The sequence below is a fragment of the Tetrahymena thermophila genome (assembly GCF_000189635.1).
Source record: "Tetrahymena thermophila SB210 genomic scaffold scf_8254637, whole genome shotgun sequence".
In the NCBI taxonomy this organism is placed as follows: Eukaryota; Ciliophora; class Oligohymenophorea; order Hymenostomatida; family Tetrahymenidae; genus Tetrahymena; species Tetrahymena thermophila.
Window position 1 is genome coordinate 120,102 of NW_002476406.1, and position 22,277 is coordinate 142,378.

At 22.2% G+C, this 22,277-nt stretch overlaps 5 protein-coding genes across 5 annotated transcripts; 2 read left to right on the plus strand and 3 right to left on the minus strand. All coding sequences in view use genetic code 6, as the record gives it.

Annotated features, from left to right (window-relative positions):
* Positions 1 to 650: 650 nt before the first annotated feature.
* On the minus strand, positions 651 to 3,913 carry TTHERM_00827080 (amine-terminal domain cyclin; the record flags this gene model as incomplete). The annotated part of the gene is made up of 4 exons (XM_001031354.1): positions 651 to 2,147; positions 2,825 to 3,481; positions 3,609 to 3,827; positions 3,887 to 3,913. The coding sequence occupies 4 exons, from the start codon at positions 3,911 to 3,913 to the stop codon at positions 651 to 653; spliced, it is 2,400 nt and encodes a 799-aa protein (XP_001031354.1).
* Positions 3,914 to 5,734: 1,821 nt separating this feature from the next.
* Positions 5,735 to 6,298, minus strand: TTHERM_00827090 (lipocalin/cytosolic fatty-acid-binding family protein; the record flags this gene model as incomplete). The annotated part of the gene is made up of 1 exon (XM_001031355.1): positions 5,735 to 6,298. One exon carries the CDS (start codon positions 6,296 to 6,298, stop codon positions 5,735 to 5,737), a length of 564 nt encoding a protein of 187 aa, XP_001031355.1.
* A 2,451-nt stretch (positions 6,299 to 8,749) lies between these two features.
* TTHERM_00827100 (hypothetical protein) lies at positions 8,750 to 12,707 on the plus strand (the record flags this gene model as incomplete). The annotated part of the gene is made up of 2 exons (XM_001031356.1): positions 8,750 to 11,141; positions 11,599 to 12,707. The coding sequence occupies 2 exons, from the start codon at positions 8,750 to 8,752 to the stop codon at positions 12,705 to 12,707; spliced, it is 3,501 nt and encodes a 1,166-aa protein (XP_001031356.1).
* A 712-nt stretch (positions 12,708 to 13,419) lies between these two features.
* On the minus strand, positions 13,420 to 14,751 carry TTHERM_00827110 (hypothetical protein; the record flags this gene model as incomplete). Its single annotated transcript, XM_001031357.2, has 4 exons — positions 13,420 to 13,476; positions 13,530 to 14,250; positions 14,332 to 14,569; positions 14,634 to 14,751. The coding sequence occupies 4 exons, from the start codon at positions 14,749 to 14,751 to the stop codon at positions 13,420 to 13,422; spliced, it is 1,134 nt and encodes a 377-aa protein (XP_001031357.2).
* Positions 14,752 to 17,214: 2,463 nt separating this feature from the next.
* TTHERM_00827120 (C2 domain protein) lies at positions 17,215 to 21,399 on the plus strand (the record flags this gene model as incomplete). The annotated part of the gene is made up of 3 exons (XM_001031358.2): positions 17,215 to 18,138; positions 19,006 to 19,094; positions 19,443 to 21,399. 3 exons carry the CDS (start codon positions 17,215 to 17,217, stop codon positions 21,397 to 21,399), a joined length of 2,970 nt encoding a protein of 989 aa, XP_001031358.2.
* Between the last annotated feature and the right edge of the window lie 878 nt (positions 21,400 to 22,277).

Consider the following 22,277-nt stretch of genomic DNA (forward strand, 5'->3'; position numbering starts at 1 on the left):
ATTTCTATTAAAATTAAATTAATTATCAAAATCATTTGTACAAAAAAAATTATAATAAGACCCAGCAAACTATATCAAAATAATTTATTAACTAATTACTACGATTAATTTAAAAATATTAATAATTGTGTAAATATTTTAGCAAATTGTTTGTTTTTGTTTAGTTTAATGAAGAGTTTAGAAATTAAGAAAGTTTAGTTTATTATTTGAATTATATTAGATTTGTATACAAATTAATAAATAAAAATATTAAATAATTGTGTAAATAATTTAGCAAATTATTTGTTTTTATTTAGTTTAATGAAGAGTTTAGAAATAAAGAAAATTTAGTAAATTATTTTGAATTAATTATTTGAATTATATTAGATTTGTATACAAGTTACTAAATAAAAATATTAAATTAATTAAATTTGATTTGGTTTAAACACTATTTATTTTATATTTTAATTAGTTGATTTTATATTTTTTGGTGGAAATTAATTTATTTTAATTTTAATTAATGCAAGGTTTTTTATTTTTCATTTATTTTATTCTCTTATTTTAATATAATTTTATATCATTTAATTTTATTTATAAATGTATGCATAATATTATTTAGTTCTTAATTTTTTGTGCAAGAAAAGGAAACTGAGCAGATTGCTTTCTTTTTTTCAATTGTTAAAGAAATTTTAGAAAACGACTGTATTTGAATTAGCCACATTGTTGCTATTACTGGTTGTAGTATTGTGGTGATGGTTGCTGAAATATTATCTTTGAGAATTTTATTACAGTATTTATTATTCATTATAAATAGTTTCAATCATAAAGTTAACAAATTCAGTTGGAATCAAACCAAGATCTTCAATATTTTCAGGGTTGAACATTGAGTTTGTTACTATTTTAACTAATCTGATAGGAAGTTGCCAAAGCAAAGTTTTATTTTAAATATTTTTAATTTTTTTTTCAATCATAAAGAGTAACATTTATGAAGGTACTTTAAGCTCAATTGGCTAGGTTCCTTAAAGAGCTTTATTAATTAGACATTAGACATAGTTACTTGGCTTTATTTCAGCAAACCTCTTTTCAATCAAAACACAGGCTGCTTAAAGTGGTACAGTAATATCTACAGATTGTACTTATTGCAATTACTACTCTTATAAATTTATGTTGCATTAGTCATTTTAAATATTATTATTGCTATTAGAATGGTAATTCTAAAAATTATTGTAACTGTAAGCTGGTTGATTTTATTGCTAATAGTTATTAGGATTGTTGAAATTATTGCTGCTATTATCGTTTTATATTTCAGGAATTATTTCTTAGTCTTTAGAGGCACATTCTTGGAAGGGAGCACATACCGAACTAGTTAGATTTTATGAAGCCTAAATGCAATTTCCGTTGTTGTTATTTTTAATTTAGTTTTTGCAAAAAGCATTATTTTCTTTGCGTTGCTCAATTTTGATTTTAGCAACTTCAAGGAATTAGGGCTTTTAGAATTTTTTGCGAAGGGAAACCAAGTACTTACGTTAATCAATTGTTTAAACAATATGGCAAATTAATTTAGCACATGGACGGATATCTTATTCCAAATAACCAGTGATTTCGATCATGCTTTCTTTCCATGCAACATCTCTCTTTCTTATTTTATTGACTAAATATATGGCAGCAGAGGCAAGAAGACTTGGAGCATTACTGATCATTTTATACTCAAGCAGTGCAATTTCTATTAAATAGCGAGCAAGGTAGTAATTTTTCTCTCCCAATTCATCAAACTAAATAAAATAATCTAAGAAACGGAACGAAGTAACACATAAAATATTAAAGTTAAGAACTTTTAATATTGATCCTTCCATGTCAAAAATTTCTTCCTTCTTATAAGCATTATCACAAACATAGACTAAGTCACTAATATGAGGAACAGAGTATACTTCTTCGTACTTAGCTGCAATAAATAAAGAAGTTATACCAAGCAATTAGAGTCTACTACTTTCTAATGGTACTTATTCCAAATATCTATCAATAAGATTAATGGTAATAAATAAGGTTTCAGTACGAAGTTTGAATTTGAAATGAACATCAACTAACCAATCTAATAAAATTGATCTCATTCTTTCATTTATCTCTTTCTAAACAACACCCATGTATCCTCCTTTAGCACTGAAATTGTTCTATTCATATTTAAAATAAATTAATTTTATGTAAAATAATTTTTTTAATAAAATTAAGCATTTTATTTTTATTAAAAATCAACAATTTTCTTAATTTTTTATTTAAAAAAATCATCCTTAAATTTATCTTCAAAAAATTTCAATAAATTAGAATTATTGTTAACTTTTTTGTTTGTTTTAAAAAATGCATATTGCAGAGAATAGATTTAAAAATTTGATTTATTATTATCAAATAAATATTTATTTGCATTAGAATGGAATTTAAATATTTAGTCAAGCTTTAATTAAGACTTCGAAATTTTGTATCTATTTTTGTTTGTGTGTGGGTGGGGATTATTTTTAAAAATTGCAAGTTAATAAATACTTCAATATTATTTTTTATGTATTGTTTGATTAATTAATTGCTTGAAAAGTAGTCGTTAATAAAGTTTTTAATTTATTCATTCATCAATTCAATTCGTCATTTAGTTTGATTCTTTAATTTTATGGGGATTGATTTCTTTGCAAAATTTAACAGCTCTTTAAGAATATTTCCTTAAACTAAAAAATTAATCTAAAGAAACTTAAGCCTTGTTTTTTATTTTATTTTATGTATTTGTTTATAGAATTTTATTATCAGTTAAATACTGTCTTTTATGAATTTTATTCTAAAATCTCAAAATGAACAAATATCATACCTCTGTTGCTCTTAAGTGAGAAATGATTTCGCGGATATATTCTAAATGAGCTAACTTATTAGAAGAGTTGAGCTATTAGCTATCTGTTCCAGATACGCATTTTTCATTTTCTTCTTCATTTTAAATTGGCTGGACTAGAGGTAAATCTGTGATTGTTGATAAGGGCTAGTTTAACGAAGTGCTAACTGCTTAAGAAGCGAAAATATTTAAATGAGGATTTGATTTGTTATTGAAGTTGTTGTATTGAAGATTGTTGGTACTGTGAGCCAAAAAGTTGGTCTAGCATTGCATGTTTTAAATTTAATTAGATTGTTACTAAAGATGAAATTAAGCTGCATAAGAATTAGTGTTTTCTTTTTCACAAGAAAATTATTCTGGGATTCTATTCATCTAGTGATAATTGCTAGTTATTTGTGCAAAATTACCACTTTTATTCACTTTTACATTGTTATTATAGACTGGTTTATTAGAAAAAGCTCTTGCTTAGTCGTTAAATTAAAATTGTTATTATTCTTGAGTTGTATTAGCTTATATACCATCTTTTTTGCCTTTATTTCCTACAAATAGAATGCTAGAGGTAGTTCTGTTGTGAGCACGAATTTATTACAAGCTCTTTTGCATATTTATTTAATTTTTTTCATCCTAAAAGTTGCTGCTCTATTTAATAAAATAATAATTTGCTTGTCTTGCTTATTATTTGCTAACTCTACTTTGCAATTATGCAAAAATATTTCTTCAGTTAGCATAAAAAAGTTCTTTCATTTGTATAAAATAAATTATTTACAATTGCCTTTTTGATGGGTAAGTTGTTGTGCATTTGATTTTGTAGCACATTTGTAATATCCTTGCCTACTCTGCTTTGTATGTCCATTCTTTCCTGCTAATTAGGTACCAAGTTGTTATTTTATTTACAAAGACTAACAAGCAAACCACTCATGCCAAATAAATCATTATTTTCTTTAGAACTGTCAATGTCAAATTAATTATCTTGATTACCCATATCCTAGAAATGTAAAAGATAATTATAAATTAATAATAGAACTACGAATGTTATTTATTTACTGTGTAGAAGCGAAAGTTGTCTACCATTTTATTTATTGTTTCTCACTATCTAATTTTTTATCAAACAATTTCTTTGCTTTAATATTTTAATTTATTTGTTATAGTCAAATTAGAAACCAATCTGATATTAAAATGCTACTTATTTGTTTATTGAAATAATTTGCAATTAGCGTGTTTTTCTTTTTCTTGTTTTAATAATTTTTTTTTCTTTTAACTAATTTATCAAATTTTTAACAATTTTTCTAACAAATTAGAATGAATCCAATAAGCCTTAATTTATTCATATATAATTTCTTATATTAAGAAAAAAGATCATATTATGAATAGTTAATTTCTTTAGATTTGTTTGCATTATGTCAAATTTTTGTTATCAATAATTAATTAATATACTAAATAAGTATTGATTTTTATATATCTATCTAAATCAATCAATCAACGGATTATTTAATTGTTTGATAATTCAACTATTTATATGCAATAATCTATATATATTAAATCTTCAATAAATTAATTTATCAATCAAATGCGCTTTTTGTCAAAATTAACGAACATATCTCTTTTTATTTAAATTATGATGTTCTACTTTTTTCAAAAAACAAATTTCAAAGTATATTGTAGTATTAAAATAACAATGACCAATATTTTGAATTATAGTAAAAATTTTTTGAACACCTAAAACGATTAATGCTGTTAGCTGAATTAGTTTGCTCTAATATATTTAAAGAGTATTTTATAAAAATAAATTCATTATGAACAAAATTAAGAAAATTTAATGATTGATTTTTGAATTTTTTAGTTAGAAGAAATATAAGATTTAAATAATTGACCAAAAAATTAAAGTCTAAATAATCAGTGACTTATATTTAGCACCAATATTAATGAATTTATAAATATATTCTAAATTATAACTCTTATTTTATCTTTATTATTTTGAATTATAAAATATTTAATTACTTTTTTTTATATAATTTGCAAAAAAAAAACAAACAAATTTTAAAAAAGAAAAGTTTAAAATAATTTAAAAATTATGATAATTTAGAAAGAATGCTTTAATATTTTATCATTATAAATAGTGATCAATAATATATAACAAACCTAAAGAAATAAATAATAAAAAAATAATTTTTTTAGAATTACAAAATATTTTTATTAAAATAAAATTAAAACCTTTTTTTAATTTAAATATTTATTTTTATTAATTTTCTCTTTAAAAAAATTAAAAAACTTCAAAATAAAAATGTTCTATTTTATTTTTATGATTTTAAATTATTAAATTTAATAAAAAAATTAAAATTTTTTTTTTCTAAAATAATATTTAGTAATTGCATTTATTTTATTTAAAAAGCTGAAAGTTTTACAACAACATATTTAAATTTAATCAAGAAAAAATACTTAAAAATTGATAATGAAATAATTTGATTTATTTCTTATTCATTTGTTTAGTTATTTGAATTTTTAAAATCCATTTACATTTTATATTCGTTTTTTTAGAATAAACTTGCATAAACTTTTTTATTTAATCTTTTAAAATTCTGTAAATAAGCTATGTATTTATTTATATATTTATCTTACATTTTACTTTAGAATTTATAAATTGAGTTATGTCTATTACTCTGTATCAAAATAATAATTAGTCGTAAATATAAATCTTTTTATTAATATTTTTACTTTTATTATTTGATATACGGAATAACAAACTTAATTATTGCTTAATGTGAATTTTTTAGAATTTATGACTTTATTTTTGTGTTTTTAAAAAAACTCAAAACAATTTATTACAAACAAATATATATTCATTCAATTTATTTTATTAACTACTTTTATAATTTTTGAAATATATTAATTTTTTCATAAACGATCACAAGCAGCGATACCAGCTAAGTTGACATCAGAGATATCAAAACCTTAGTTAGAAGCAGCTTGTAAAGCAGAATTAATTTATTCTTGAGAAACGTTGTAGTCTCTGGCAAGGATCCAAACGTCGCTGAAACCAAGGAAACCAAGACCATTGCAACCAACAACAGTGGCGATAGAGTAGTCGTTATCAACATAAATAACTTCGTAGTTACCACCAAAAGGTTATAATTTAGAGAAAGAGACCTTGAGTTATCCAGGACCAACAATCTTAGCGGTTCCAATAGCCTTAGAAAGCTTTCCAGTCTTCTTGATAGCTTCATTATCAACCTTAACAGTTCCATCAGTGTTCAAAGAGTAGTTGGCAATGGTGCATTAGTCAGAAGGTTCAGAGAATAAGAAAGATTTGCTGACAGCAACATTGTACCATTTACCTAAGTATCTGTTCCAGTCAACATTAACATCAGTGTAGTTTCCAGTTTTGCAAGCTCCCTTGTTGCCATAAACAGCTAAAGTGCAGGCTAAATAAGCTAAAAGCAAGATTAAAATCTTTGACATTTTTTATAATTTTTATTTTTCTGTATTTTTATGTTTTGTGATTTAAATTTTTATAAATAATTACTTTGTTGAGTTGAGGGAATTTAAATAATAAATTGCACATAAAATTTTGTCTAATAGAAAGAATCTCTTTGTATAATCTTACTTAATTTAAGTTGTGACCGTAACTTGTTAATTTAATAATCAAATACCAAGTAATTTGGCTGCTCTACTGGTGAATGTTAATTACATCAATTAAATTTAATATATGCTTTAATAATAAATAGCTAATTTTTCGAGATTTTTCTGTTTTACTTATAAAGTTTTAAATATAAACCACAAAATATGCCAATATAATTAATATTCCATGATACTTAATTCAATATTCTTCCATATTACTCTCAAAAACTGGATATTATTAAATTCAGTTCTAGCTTTAGTTTAATATTTTTGCAAAAAAGCACTTTTTCAATCATATTTTATTTTATGCACTTCTTTCTAAGCAACTTATTGCTTACAAACTCAAGCTTCAATTTTTACAACAAATCAAAATAGCTAAAATATAAAATACTAACTAAGTAAATAAATTTAAAAATGGAGCAAATTTACATATAAAAACTATACTAGCCTACGCATGAATTAGATGGAGAAAAATAATTCTTTTATCCTTTTTCTCTACATCAATTTATCAAATATTTTTAATTTATCTTTAAAGATTTTAAGGCAGGCAGTATTTGTAATTAAGTGATTAATTACGACTATAAAAAAACTCAGTAACCAATTAAAAAAATTGAATAACTAGTTTCTTTTGATGCGTAGAACTATACCTTTTAAGTTATTTTAACAATGAAAAAGTATGAAACTAAATTAATCAATATTGATCTTTAAAATATTTTAAGGTATTTACTGTTTATAATGTTAGTTATTCTTTAAAATACAAGTTCATTTAATATTTTTTCTGAATAAATAAAAAGCTTCTATCTTATTAAAAGATCAATTTTAAAGATATTAGTTGAAAGGAATAAAATTTATATCCTTAATAATTATAGAAATAAATAGCAATTTTTATTCATATGTAAGAAATGATTGAAAATATATTAAAATACTATTATATCAATTTAAAATCAAAATAAAAGTCTTTGTAATTTTCATATTAAAAAATATTATTAAAAGCTGATTCCAAATCAAAATATTAATAAATAAATGTATCCGATTAATAAAAGAAATTTTCTTTTTTAGTTAGTATTTATTTGAAATTTACAAATAAATTTTAAAAAGAATAAAAATATTAGCTTTTTTTAAATAAAAACTAACTAAAGAACAAATATTCTATTACTTATCCACAAAAAATAACTTACCTCTAAAAACTTTAAAATTGACTTTGAAATTTAATTGTATTTTAATATTTATTTGTTATAAAAATATAAGTAAATTTTACTCTAAAAAAATTTCAAATTTTATCTACTCTTTAATATATTATTCATTCATATAGATCATAAAATACTAAGGTTTATTAGAAGTTAGTTTTATTCACCATATATTTTTATATATAAAAGATATTTTAATTTAATTAAATTTAAAGCAAACAAAAAATAACATTTTATTGCATTATTGATTCAAACCATATTTAATATTTTATGGTTTGTGAGTGATAAAATTCATAATTATATTGTAAAATATAATTCTAAATTTTATTAGAAAACTAAAATAATTTTTGAAAAATATTTTCAAGCTGATTGATAAAAAATTATACCAATCTTCGAAATATTATTTATTCTACTCTTAACATAATTTAAATTTTAACACAGTTTATTAGAATAAAATAATTGTTTAACCAATTTAGATTAAAAGTTTTTTTTATTTTATTAAGTTATAGATAACAGTTTATTTTAAATTTAATTTAATAATTTTTTTTGAATTATAAAATATCAAAACAAAAAATTTTTTTATTTTAAAAATTGATTTATTTTATAAAAAATTTAATTTTTGTTGAATAAAATAAATTTATATTTATCTTTTAACAATTATAGCTTTTATTTAATTGGCTATATGAGTGAGGAGAGCTATTAATTTAGCTTTCTGGTACTCGTGCAAAATTTTTTTTTCTATGATGCTAAGTAGAAGAATGGACATATTAATGTTAATAAAACCTTTTAGATTATTTAAAAACAATATGAATGTCTTTATTTTCTTGATTTTAAATTTTTGATATGAATTAATGAATTTTGAGGCTGCTAGTAAATTAGTATAAACGGAAAAGAAAAAATAACTCAAATCAATTAACTAACTACTAATTGATTATTTTGATTCATTAATTTAAAAATTATTCTTAAGTTGTTTTTTTAAATATATTAAAAGATAGAAAACTTAAAGAATTAGACTTAGCATTTATTATTACCAGAAATAGATTAAAAATAAAATAAATTTATTTTAGTTATTAAAGTAAAAAAAAGGATATTTTTGAGTTGAGAAATGATAAATGATATTAAGGATGTGCAGACTTCATATAACTTGAATCCTTAAAGATTTGGAGCTTTGAAATGTAGATCTCATCCTGACTAATTTGTAAATTGGGTAAGTTTAGAGAACGATAAGGAGGCAAAACTATTTTGTAATTCCTGCTTTGGTAAAGAAAAAGACTTTGATGTGAGCAATTAAGACAGCTTTAAGAAATAAAATCAGCTAATTGAATTTAAGACATTTTTAAAAAATCTTTATACTTATTGCACACTTGAAGATAATGATCCTGATAGATTTAGTTCTGAATATACTTAGTGCTTAGATGGCGCTAAACAGCAAGAGAAGCTCAAACTATACATGTAATCAGTTAGTTAAATTAAGAATGATCTTAAAAAGGAATTTACTAGGGATTTTATTTCGAAGATAGAAGAGTTTTAAAAAGAAATTGTTTTGCAAGTTGAAAAAGTTAAGTAGACTTTTCTCACTTTCTTTGAAGAGTAAATAGACTTACTTTTTTCTAGAGAAACTTTAGCTATTAAATAATTTAAAGAGCGTGGATGTAAAATGATATTATCAGCAGCAAAATCTGCAGGAGCTAGCACGTCTATTTAAGAAGAGATAGTTTCATTTGAAAATTTGTAGTAATCCATAAATAGAATGCATGCTGGTAAGGTGGAATTATCTTATGCTAAAGAACATAGTCTAAAGGTATTTAAGTCTTTATTATAGGAATTTGAAAAGAAAATAACTAATGAATCTCTTGAAGTGATACAGAAGAACTTTAACAAATAAGTTCCTGAAATATAATCTTAGTATTTATTTACTCCTTGGAAGAAAGGAAATTAAAATGGTAACAAAACTATCAATTTCAATTATTTGTACACAAATTCACCTTAAAATGATTTAATAAAATCAAAGAGGTAATCACTTACCTCTACTTAAGAAAATAAAATTGCCAATCTAAATTAATTGCAAACAAATCAACCCTAAACAGATTTGATTAAAAAGAAGAGGGAGTCGCTAACATCTACTTCAGAAAATGCTAAAATGGATTCAAAGCGAAATATAGCCATATAAAATCTACACAGTTAGAGCAACTCTATTGATACAAGCATAAAAAAATCTGGTTCAAATACTTTTATTATTAAACCAATACATTAAGCAAGTATTAGTTCAAGAAAAGAATCTTCAGTTTAATAAAAAACAAATAAGCAATCTGATGAAAATTACACTTTACAAATTAACTTAAAAACAGAGACAGTGGGTTTAAATGATATTATCTCGCCTAAAAATGGCTATTTAATTAATAATTAGACACCTTTTAAATTTGATACAAAATAGATAAATCAAATTTTATAGTAGCATTCTACTCCACAATCTGCTCAATTTGCTGCTTTCAGCTCTCAGAAGAATTAAAATGGGCAGCAAGAAAATATTTTCAGAGACAATAATCTTTTGCAATCTTAAAGCACAAACTTAAATAAAGATGGCAATTTCCTATAAGTCAATTTTAATAATATAAATAGCATTAATAACAATAATAAATAAGCTACTAGCTCGTCGTTATTTTAATCTTTTTCATCTACCTTAAAAACAAAATCATCGACAGTTATCCAGCCAATAGAAAATACTTAAAACTAATTACTTGTCTAAGAAAATTAAAAAAAAAAAACATAAATATAAAAAAATAACTCTTCTATAGCTTTTCCTTCAGAAAGCATTTCAGGTTTTAATTTTTAAGAATAATAAGAGATAATAGCCGGTGATAGAGAAAATAAATATTATGTATTAAAAAGCTAAAATAAAAATGATTAAATAAATATTTAGAGAAACAAAACCCCTAAAACTGGAATTTATTTATCCCCTGTCCCTAAAGAGTAATCAACATAATAATTGACAACTTATTTAAATGTGAGTGAAAGAAATAATAGCATGAATAATAATTCTCACTCTCAAATTAGAGATAACACTGAATTAGAATCTGAATATTTTCTATAAAATAAAATGGCTAACAACCAGTAAACTTTATAAAATCAAATTAAAAATGGTATTGCCCCAGTTTATACTCCATAAACGCCTACAGTAAATAAACCAAGTAGCTCTAGCGGCTCTAGAATGAAAAGCAACATAATTAAAAACGTTTTAATCACTAATTCAACTAAATAAATTAACTAAGAAGTACTCAAGCACTCCAAAGAAATAATTCAAGAAAAAGCTTTTAAGTACAACATTCTCCAAATAGTTAGAATCCCTTATCAAGCTAACGTAGGCATAAACTTCCATGACATGAGTAACTCATAATCAAATCTAAATGCTCCTCGTGCAAGAAAAATAAGCCCAGATCAATAAGCAGAAAATGGAAAGAGAAGCAATTCTAACTCACCACCAAAAGATTAAAAAGAAAGTAAATATATTAAATCATTTTTTATCCAAATAAAAATTATTTAAAAAAACAAATTAATACATTCAAATGACATAATTGTTTTAATGAAAAAAAATTTCTTAAAATCTTGAGTATCCATCGATCCTTAGCTACTCCATTTAATTTAATAAAAATAAGACATTTTAAAATGAATATTTATTTGTTAATAAACATTTAAATATTTATAAAATTAAAGTAACTTTGAAAACTAAAAAGTATTTAAATAAAATATTTCATAAATAAATACAAAATTAAATTTACTTTTTATTGTAAATTTTCAGATGCGTTTTGATTAGCTGCATTGATGTGTTACTCGCATAAAATATTAAGAAAAAATTTTTTTTAAATAAATATTCTAGATTTATTTCAAATATTTCATTTTTATTTCAATTTTTAGCTTTATATAAATAATCAATTAAATTCATAAATTATTTTAAAGATAATATGGCTTCATCGTAAGGTATTGGAAGCTATAATAAATTAGATGACTCAAGTAATTTTTTGATTGCTTAACCAGATGGATTTGTTTGCTTATATAATGTACAGGGAAGAAATATAAATTAGATATTTAAAGAAAGAACTCACACGAAATTAAATAGCTTAGCTATTGGAAGGACAGGTGGAATGTTTTTTACTGTTGGTGAATAACAGAAAAATTCTTCAATAAAATTGTGGATTTTTCATAGCCATTAGAGATTTAGTGAGCTGGTTGAACTTAAAATGGCAGATTCAAATATTAAAAAAATTTATTTTATCAAAGAAGAATATGCTTCACGTTTAAACAAACTATGTTTTGCTATTTGGACATAATAAATTGTAGAAACAGCAAAAAGCGAAAATAATAAATATACTAATAATAATTAATCATAGTAATAATTTTACACTATCAATAAACTTGGAATTTGGAAACTAGAATTTGCAGGTAAAAAATTTGAAGGTGCAAAGATGTTTAATATATCTAGCGTTGAATTACCAATAAATACTTTGGTGGTTTCAATAAAAGAAGATGAAATGATAGCATATACTAAGGATACTATTTATTTATATTCTCTAACAAACGACTATTCTTCTATTCTCAAATAAGGAAATTAAAAATTTATAAACATTATCAAAAAGGATACCTTATGTTGTGTAAGATCTTATTAGTAGTCAAGACTGACCTAAAAAAATTTTTTAGCTATTTCAGAATCTGGTGATGTATATTGTTTAAATGAGAAGCTTAATATTCTGCAAGAAAAAAGTGTTAGAGATTTAGCACAGAAGCACATTACGCTTGAAGATGCTATTGTTTATGATTAAGATTGTGATTTTCCAGAAAATAAACGCTTTTTATATTTTTTTAAAAAGACAAATACTACTTTGTATGTCTTTGATCTTGAAAATCTTAGGGTCATTGAAGAATTGTAATCTTTTGATGAAATTAAAAATATATTTTTTTATGGTGCTGGATTTTATCTTGGATTCGAATAACAATTCGTCAGAATATGGAAACCTCTACCTTAAAAGCAAGAAATATTAGCTTCAATACCAATATATGAAGAAGTATGAGCCAAAAAATAGTTAGTATTATTTGTTTTATTTAATTATTTCTACCATATTATCTGATAAATGTCAAATAAAATTTTCAATTAAATATTATTTAATTTAGAATTATTAAAGAAAAAAAACTAATATTTATTTTCTTTCATCAATTTATAATTCAATAAGATATAAATACATTATATTTTATATTGTTTATTGATTAAATTAAATTATTAATTTTTATACAATCAAAGTTTATTGTTATTATTTTTATTTATTAAAATTTTCAAAAAAATTCTATTAGTAAATTTCTTAATATAAAACCTGCACCTATAATAAATTTTCTGCATATTTAGTTTGATAAATTAATAATTTAATATTCATTTAACAATTAATTTAAAAAAATAACTAACAGACTAAACATATTTAATAATACTATTAAAAAAGAAAATAAATTGTTTAAAAATCTAGATAATTAATTTTTTTAATTTTCAAATAATTCCGTTAAAAAAAATAAGAGCAAAATGTGATTGAAAGTGTATATTTTGTTTTGATATGTTAAATTTCATCTAAATAAAAAAGATAATATTATTAACTTTACTTTGTATTTTTTTAATAAAGAGTTATAATACATAAAAAGAAGTAAAATCTCCACTGTATTTAAAAACAAAAACTTTGAATTTTAACTGATATATAAATAAAAATAAGTATTTTTTTAGATATTTTGGTGAGTGGTTTCTCAATTTGTAAAAACACTTGATTCAAATTTTTAAGATTCTTCTTGGCTGTTAAAATTCTTCATATAAAATTAATTTTGTTTTAAAAAATATAATCAAATAAATGTATTACGTTTTTATAAGACTAAAACATTTCTTTGTAATCACAGTAATCAATAAAATTTGACATGTTTGATGATTTTCTTTTAGCATGGTCTATTGTCTTCTAAGAATGAAAAAATAAATCTAAATTTGTTGGTATTTTTTAATTTTCTTCTAAAAATTATTTCTTTTTAGCTTCTACAAAATCTATTAATTATTGCTCTTTTTCACAAAACATTTTATTATCACATACAACTTATTAATGCTATTATTCTAATGATCTTGTTTTTTTGGAATTTTCTTCAGAAGAATTTCGTTTCATTTACACATCTCTCAATTCTATTTCGTTTCCAAATAAATTGTTGTTCTAATTTACCTTTGTAAAGCTAATCGAGCTTCTTTGTGGTGAATAATTTGAATTCTTTCTCACTTTAGATAGCTTTTTGTTTAGGTTATGTTCAGTAATATAAAAATACAATTTTAAATAATAATTTACAGAGCTTCTTTAAATTTACTGCTACTATTACTTATTTACATGGTTAGAAATGCTTGAATTCGATAGTTGTGTTTGATTTAGAAACGAAAATTGACTATTTTTGCATTCCTTTTAAATGTTAACTTGCGTGCCGTCGATTGAATAGCTTTGGATAAGAGGTAGAAAATTTTAAGACTTTTTAGGCAATCCTGGGAATTCTAAATCATGAAGAGGGAGTAAATTGATTGACATTTGGTTTTCAATGCTTACTCTTTAGCTTAAAATATTTTTTATATTAATATGATAATTATTAATAAGTACATTTAAGACTATAGCTCAATCAAAATAATAAATTTACTTGTAAGAAACTGAATTTATTTTGCCAATAGTTTTATCCGAATAAGATGAAGTATTTGTTTGAAAGTTTTTGTTAAGCAAGTCACAGCATTAATTTTGAAAGTTTTTTATTTATTTACAATTATAAATGTCCTCCTCTTTTATATAAGATTCTTCAATTTGAGAAGTAGAATTGTTATGAATTTTTTCCTTATTCTCAGGAGGTAGCTATGATTCTTATCTAATCATTGATCCTATAACTTAATTAAATTTAATTTTATTCATTTAGATAATTTGACATACAATTTTTAATATTTAATATACTTGGAAATGTGTTTTCATAGTCTGTTTATGTTCTGTTTGCAGTTAATTGCTTTAATTAAAAGCTTGATGGGATGTTTTTCGATACAGAGTTCACTAGTCTGCTCTACTTCGATGGCATTATCGTTTGAAAACTAATTTATTAAGTTGGAAATGTATCAAACTATTTTGTTGGATTAATGGTATTAATTATTTCGATATTAGGATGCTAATTCGCCATAGCTAAGGAGGCTTATTATTAATAATTTTTAAGAGATTAAAGGAAGTTGAATTCACTAGCTACTATAAGCTAGTACTCTTCTATAACTTTTGTGTAGTATTTGTTATAGTTATCTTAGTTTTTGAACTTTGTTTCAAAAAATTTTTATAAATAATTAGCTATGAAACTCTAAATAATTTATTATTTATCTCTAAATGAAATATTAATAAAACCTATAAATAAGCAGCTTGCATATCTTCCAATCAGTATCTCATAAACTACAATAATTAAATGGAGTATTAGTATTTAAATAAACTAATCAATCTAATTTTAATCATAAACATATTTAATTCCAAGTTAAAAAAAGGAAACTGAGATCATCATTATATTTAAAATTTAAAACAATGTAGAACATTTTTAAGCAAATTCGTAAGAAAGTAGAGGCTTAAACTATTAATTTGAATTTTTCTCTTTTTTATTTTGATGGTTAACATAGAGGCTCTTGTAAAACAAAGTAGATTTACTGTAAACAAGATATTCACAGCTTGAAAAAAAAATAGAAATGGGAGAAATAATTATTTAATTAGCAACAAAGCATATAAAAAAGATGTTAGAGTCTAGCTAATTAATAGCATCTTAGCCATATTACTGATATATTATATAATTAATAAGCAGTAAAAAAGAAAGTTAAATGATCAAGTATGAAGTGAGTTAGTGCAGCTCTACAAACCATTCAACATCTTTGTTTTTAATAACCCTTGAAAGAAAGTGATACTTCTACATTAAAAAATCTAAATACTCTTTGTAAAAAACTCTAACAGAATAAAATTTTTTAAAGAAGTTATTTTATTGCAAAAATATCCCAAGAGCATCTCCTGTGTCACTATTATTCCATGTTTTTCCTAAACTTTAAATTATTTTTTCTCTTAATTAATCAATATATTTAAATAGTTCTTAATTTGCTTTTCTTATTTGTATGTTTGTTTCTAGATTTTAATAAGACTAATCTTGATATTTATCATTTTAATTTTTAGTAATCTGCAAATAAAGGTCATTAATTTAAAGTTGAGTCACTCTTTAAGTAAATAGCGAGAGTGTTTTACCCTTAAACAAACCTAAGATAACATATGCAAAGCAATAGAAAATTAATAATACAAAAATATAGCCATTTAAACTGAAATTTATTTCTACTTCTACTTTCATTTTATTTGCTTGTATTTAGATTTTTTTTAATTTACACTTAATTAGATTTGAATACAATTTTGTTTTTTTAAGCAATTAAATTTTAAGCTTGAAATGTCTTTGGTTTTATTAACATTATTAATCTTCTTAAATTTTGTTTAATGAAAATAATAATATTTTTTTAAAACAAATACACTCAATTTAAGTTGATGATTGATTCATAAATAAACTAATTTTAAAAAAATGAATTGGAAGAAATAAAATGTGTATTCAATAGATAACTTTAAAAGATTAATAAATAAATAAATATTTTTATTTTCTCTAGAAAATTTCTAACAATATTAAATAAAATATAAATTTTTAAAAATATATATTTTCATCTCTTATTTATTAGTTTTATCATAAAAAATAAACTTTTTTCTAATTAATCTTTAAACATATTTCTAATAATTTACTTCCTTCCAGTCTCTATTAAATTTTATTTTATGCTGATTGTTATAAAATTAAGTTTGAAATTTTTACTTTAGTAAATTTAACACTCAAACAATAATATAGCTAAATAATATTCATTTTTATTGTCTTTTTAAAACATTTAATTAATTAATAAATATAATTTAATTTATTTAAATTAAAAATTATTAATTTTTTCTCTCATAAAAATAATAAATAATTTAGAGTATTATTTTCATAAAATTTCTGATAGCTTTTATTCTAAGAATATTTTAAATGAAATAAAATTATAATTAATTAACCTTAGGAAATGAGAAATATTTAAATTGAAGTTAATTATATATAAATTAACTGATATGAATTAAAATACTAAGTAAATACTCATATGTTTCAAATCTTTAATTAGAATGAGTAAAATTATAAAGCATTTAAAATTAAAAAATAAATAACTAAAAGTACTTCTATAATTTGGTTTAGAAAAGTAGTAAAATGAATTTTTGTGGTTTCTATCTTATTTTTTATTTATTTTAATAACAGCGTTAAAAATATTTGTTTTGTTACAGCTGCATAAATTGAATTAAGAAAGAGAAAATTTATTTTTATTTTTTTGAAAAAATAGCAGAAATCAAAGCTGAGAAGCTGTGATTAAATAAATACAACCAGAATGGATGAGTTAATAAATGAAAATGAATATACTCTTTAAATTTTTTCTCTGAGGAAGGTATTTTTTCTTTGTTAATCATCCTGCTTGAAATGCAATTTAGTTTATAAAAAAAAGTAATTTATATTTATTTGTATTACGAGTATTATAAAAAATATTAAAAGAAAAAAAATCAAAAAACAAATTAAGAAAGAAAGAAAGAAAAAACAATTAATAAAATAAGTTCTATCAAATAAAAGTTAGAAAAATAAATCAAGGAAAAAATGATATAAAATTAATAATCCTTGAATGAGGTAATTGAGATGCAAGAACAAATCCAAGAAACTGGAGAAATAATGGTTTATCTGACCTCAGTTTAGTAATAGAAAGATATCAGCTAAATCAACAAGTAATTCTAAGGGACTTTGATGAATAAAGTTATTCCAAGGGATCTTTATGAATTCTTTCATTCTAAAGTAAAGATGGAGAAAGAACGCTACGAAAAAGAAATATATTAGATTAACGATGCTAAAACTGAGAAAACTAAGTACATGTAAACTCTATCTGTTATTTACAAACTACTATAATAATACAATTTGGGTAGAGAGTATATCGATTTTCTCATGAATTTCATCAATAAGAGACCAGATTACACCAAAGTGAATGCTGTGACTCTCATGTATAGAATGCGTTTAACTGGCATTATAATGCTTGAGCATTATTTAAAATACAAAAATGGAAACATAAACCTATACGATTTCAACAACGTATGGAATAGCCTGTACTCTAAGATTGTAGAATTTAATAGAAAGCACTAATAGTAAAAGATTAATTTTGCTGAGCAGACATCAGTGGTTAAACGTTGTGAGAGTGTAATAAAATAATATATTGAAGAATAAAAATAGTTTGAGGAATCTCAAAATAATCACTCGATCTCTTACAAAATGCATCTTAAACCAACTGGGCTAAAAATAAACCTATAAGACTCATCTGAATAAAAGTTATCTCCAAATTAATCTCTCTAGATGATCGTGAAGGTATGCGACTTTCCTATTTTTTTAGTTGAAATTTTAAATATATTTAATTATTTCTTATTCGAAGAAACAAATTAATTTCTACTTATTTTTATTTAAATCTTTAATCTTAAAAATGCTTGTGAATAATTCAAATCGACATAAATTTATTTATTTACTTAATTATATGACTGACTACACATAATAAAAATAATCTCTTCTGATCATAAATTTTCCTCTAATTATTTTTCCTAAAATAAATGGATGCAAATTCAAAAATAAATAAAATAATTATGAATGAATAAATCAAACGCAAAGTATAAATTCTAGAATAGGCTTAAAACCGAATGAAAAGCCCCATATAAACAATATTTTTACTAAATTTATCAAGCCTGAAACAAGGAAGCAATTTTTATTTACTCTTTGATTTTAAGACTTGCTAATGATTTTTATTTCTTAAATGTAATTTTTAAAGAAAGATGAATAATTAATTAGTTTTATAATTATGTTAATGTAATTAAAAGCTAACTCTAATTTTTAGGAAAGTGTGATTTTAATTTTTTCCTCTTTTTTTATTCTTATTTTTTCACATCTAATGCAAAAATAAGTTGAAAAAAATAATAATTTTTAATCTTAAGAGATTAGTTTAAGAATACATTTCTCTCATATGAACTAAACAACTTTAGAGCTTCTTCCTCATTAACTTTTTTCAAACTATTGCATATTATTCCCATCATATAATTTAGTAGCATAGAAAGATTAGTAATTAAATTCTTGGAATAAAAGAATTTATGAATACATTTTTTTCTTAAAATATAAAAAAAGGTTTATCTGATTTTCTTAATAAAGTAAATTACAAAATTTTATAGACTTCTAATTTTATTAATATAGAGCAATTCATAAGGTCAGTAGGAACTTATAGAAAATAAATTAATATAATCAAGTATCGTTGGACAGAATAAATCTCAGATTCCTTTAAAGTAAAATGATTTTCATTTTAAAATAATTTTTTTAAAAAATATATATTGAGAATAATTTAATTAATGCTGCTAGAAATAAAAATTAGCATGTTATTAAAAAATTAAATTTTCTGAGAAAGCTTAAATCTACAGATTGTAACAAATATAAATTAGCAGTTTAAATAAAAAACCATAATTTATTTATAATTAAGATAGATCATTTGACTAATAATTAATAAAAAAAAGCAAAAATTAAATTTAGAAATATATATGCGACTTTTATATTTCTAGCAATAAATTTAAATTAATATATTTGTTTGATAATTATTTTAATAACAACAAATAACTTCTCATCATTTCATAAATTAGAAGCTCTATGTAAATGGATTTGATGGTTGAATCGACGCCTATGGAAGCGAGCAGCAGAGTTTAACAATAATTTTCTAATTATGATAGCTAGAAAGAAGTAAGATAAAATTACCTCAAAGAAATGCAAAATATTAACAATGATATTGAGCAAGAAGTATCCATCTTAATAAAAGTCCACTACATGCATCATCTAAATATAACTATACCTACCAAAGTAGTTGATTTTATGGATTAATCGAAGAAAGAAGCATATTTACAAGTCTTCTATGAATGGAGGAAAAATATCAACAAGAAGATAGAAGAAATAAGTAGAAATATGACCATGATAAGAAATATGCAAACTCAACTTTATGAGATATATAATTCGCATCCTCATACTATATCTTAGCACAAACAAAAAAATTAAAAGTCATATTTAGAATAATGCAAAAAGTTAGAAATTTCATTCCCCTTTCTTCTAGAAAAATTAGAATAATATTTGAAATAAGTATAATAATATGTTAACCATTATGATTAGTGCTTTTCTAACAGATTACAAGTAACATATCATTCTGACTCTACGCCTGTAACAGTTGATTATTAAAGCTAAAAGATTACTAATGTTGAGCTGGTTTAAGAGAGTGTAGATGAAAATGAGACAGGAATTTCATTAGAAGAAACGAAAGAAATGAGTTATCTTCATGATTTGGCCTCCTAATCTAATAAAAGTAAGTAAGCAAGTGGAAGCACTCATAACTTAAATCCAACTGAAATTATGATGACTCGCAACAAATCTAAGTAAATAAAAACTAACTCTACGCTTGATGTCAATGAAAGCAATCTAATTAATTCTACAAAAATAGAGTCAAATTCTTAAATTCTAAAATCCAAACATAGTTAAGAGCTAGAAAAAAACAAGAGCGCTCTTTTAAATAACTCTACTCTTGCATAAACGATAGTGCCAGACCCCTATCAGAACGCAAAATCTCAATATAATTAAAAAATAAAAGCCAACTCTTCATAAGATAGTTTGAAGAATGCTATCAAAGGAGATATGAAATAAATTCCTTTTAACCAGTCATCAAAAAATTCAATTATCGATAATTCGAAATATCCCTTTGAATTTAATAATAATCTAAAAAATATATTTCAGCAAGAAAGATTATTAAATTTAACAAACAATTTAATTAATGAGTCAAAATCCAAATTTAACAATGATCAACATAGCCAAGAAAAAGGCATTATTATAAAGTCTGATTATTAAGATATGTAAGATAAATTAAAATAATATCACTATTAGTTAAAGTAGTTGAATGAAAGATATAGCATACACTTATAGGAATTTGAAGATATTATTCATCATTTAAAAACCTACTTATACGCTCACTGCTTTAAACAGTAGCAAAACCCTTTTTTAGAAGTCCAAAATGCTACAGCTTCTTAAATTAAAAAATGTACTAATTTTTTAGAAGCTAATTAGAATTTTTAAAAATAAATTGATTTTATAGAAGATTAATTTCTCCATTTTCCTAGCGAGGACAATTTAAACGCTGAGTGTTATGAAGTCCTCAGAAAAAAGTTAAAAGTAAGTAAATAAATTGTATATGAATCTAACTATCAAAATAAGAATTAAGATTTGTAAAAGAAAAATAATTAATAAACAAAAAATAGGCTTGATCTTAATAATTCTATGTAGGAAGAAAGTGTCTAAATTTAAACTATAACTCCTGTTGCTGATTAATCTAATTATAATTATATTCATAATTTAAAAAGATATTATGAACCTTGCTCAAATTCTAAGCAGCTTATTTAAAAATAACATTAAAAAAATAAAGATTTCTAAACCAAATTTTATGAAGATAGTAAGCTGATATTTAATAAATTATTCGGTGATAGCGGATTAAAATCTTTAAAAACTGTAAAGCTTAATTAGTTGATAAGAAATGATGATTCTTTGAAAAAACTGTTTTCTTGCTGAATCTAAATTTATTGAAATAAAAAATAGTATTTATTGCTATGAAATTTTGAATTGAGAAGATAAATAATTAAATAAATATATTATTTGCTTGAAACTATTTAAAAACTATTCTTGAAAAAATAAATAAAAATAAACTATAAGAAATAAAACCTGAAAGCAATTTATTTTAAGCTAAAATAAATAAATAAAATCAAATTAACTAACATAAAAAATTAATAAAACAAACAAACAAACAAATTACTTTTGATAAATTTATTTAGCTTATTTTTAAGATTTCTTTATTATTAATATATGCTCAATAAATTTAAATAAATTATATTTTTATATTTGAAATAAATTGTATTTCTATTTTTCATAATTAATTGGTTTTTATATTTGTTTAATATATTTATTTTTCTTACTCACCTTTACTAATATCAATGAAAGAAAATATACTATTTTCAAAAATATAAAACTTTTTTTCAATAGTTTTACCAAAAATATAACAATTAAAAAAGTTTAAATATTTCAACTTAAAATTAATTATATTATAATGCTGCTTTAAAAGAGCTAATTAATTTTTAGTATTTGATTCAAGCTTTTGTAAGACTTTAAATTATGGCAGACCCAATACGAGGGAAAATGACTAAGTAAAATCCCATACTAGTTTATTTCATATTTTTTATTTGATATTTTTTAGAAATGGCAAAGAAGAAGCAAATTAATAAATTAATAATATCAATTTTAAAATAAATTGGCTACTTAAGAATAGGTTATCATTTTTTTGTTTAAAGTTAGTATTTTTAATTAGTTTATAAGGTCATGTAAATATTTTGATAATTAATTATTAGTTTATTTTAATTAAATCCTAGTTCTTTCTAGTGTTTTTTAAAAGCATA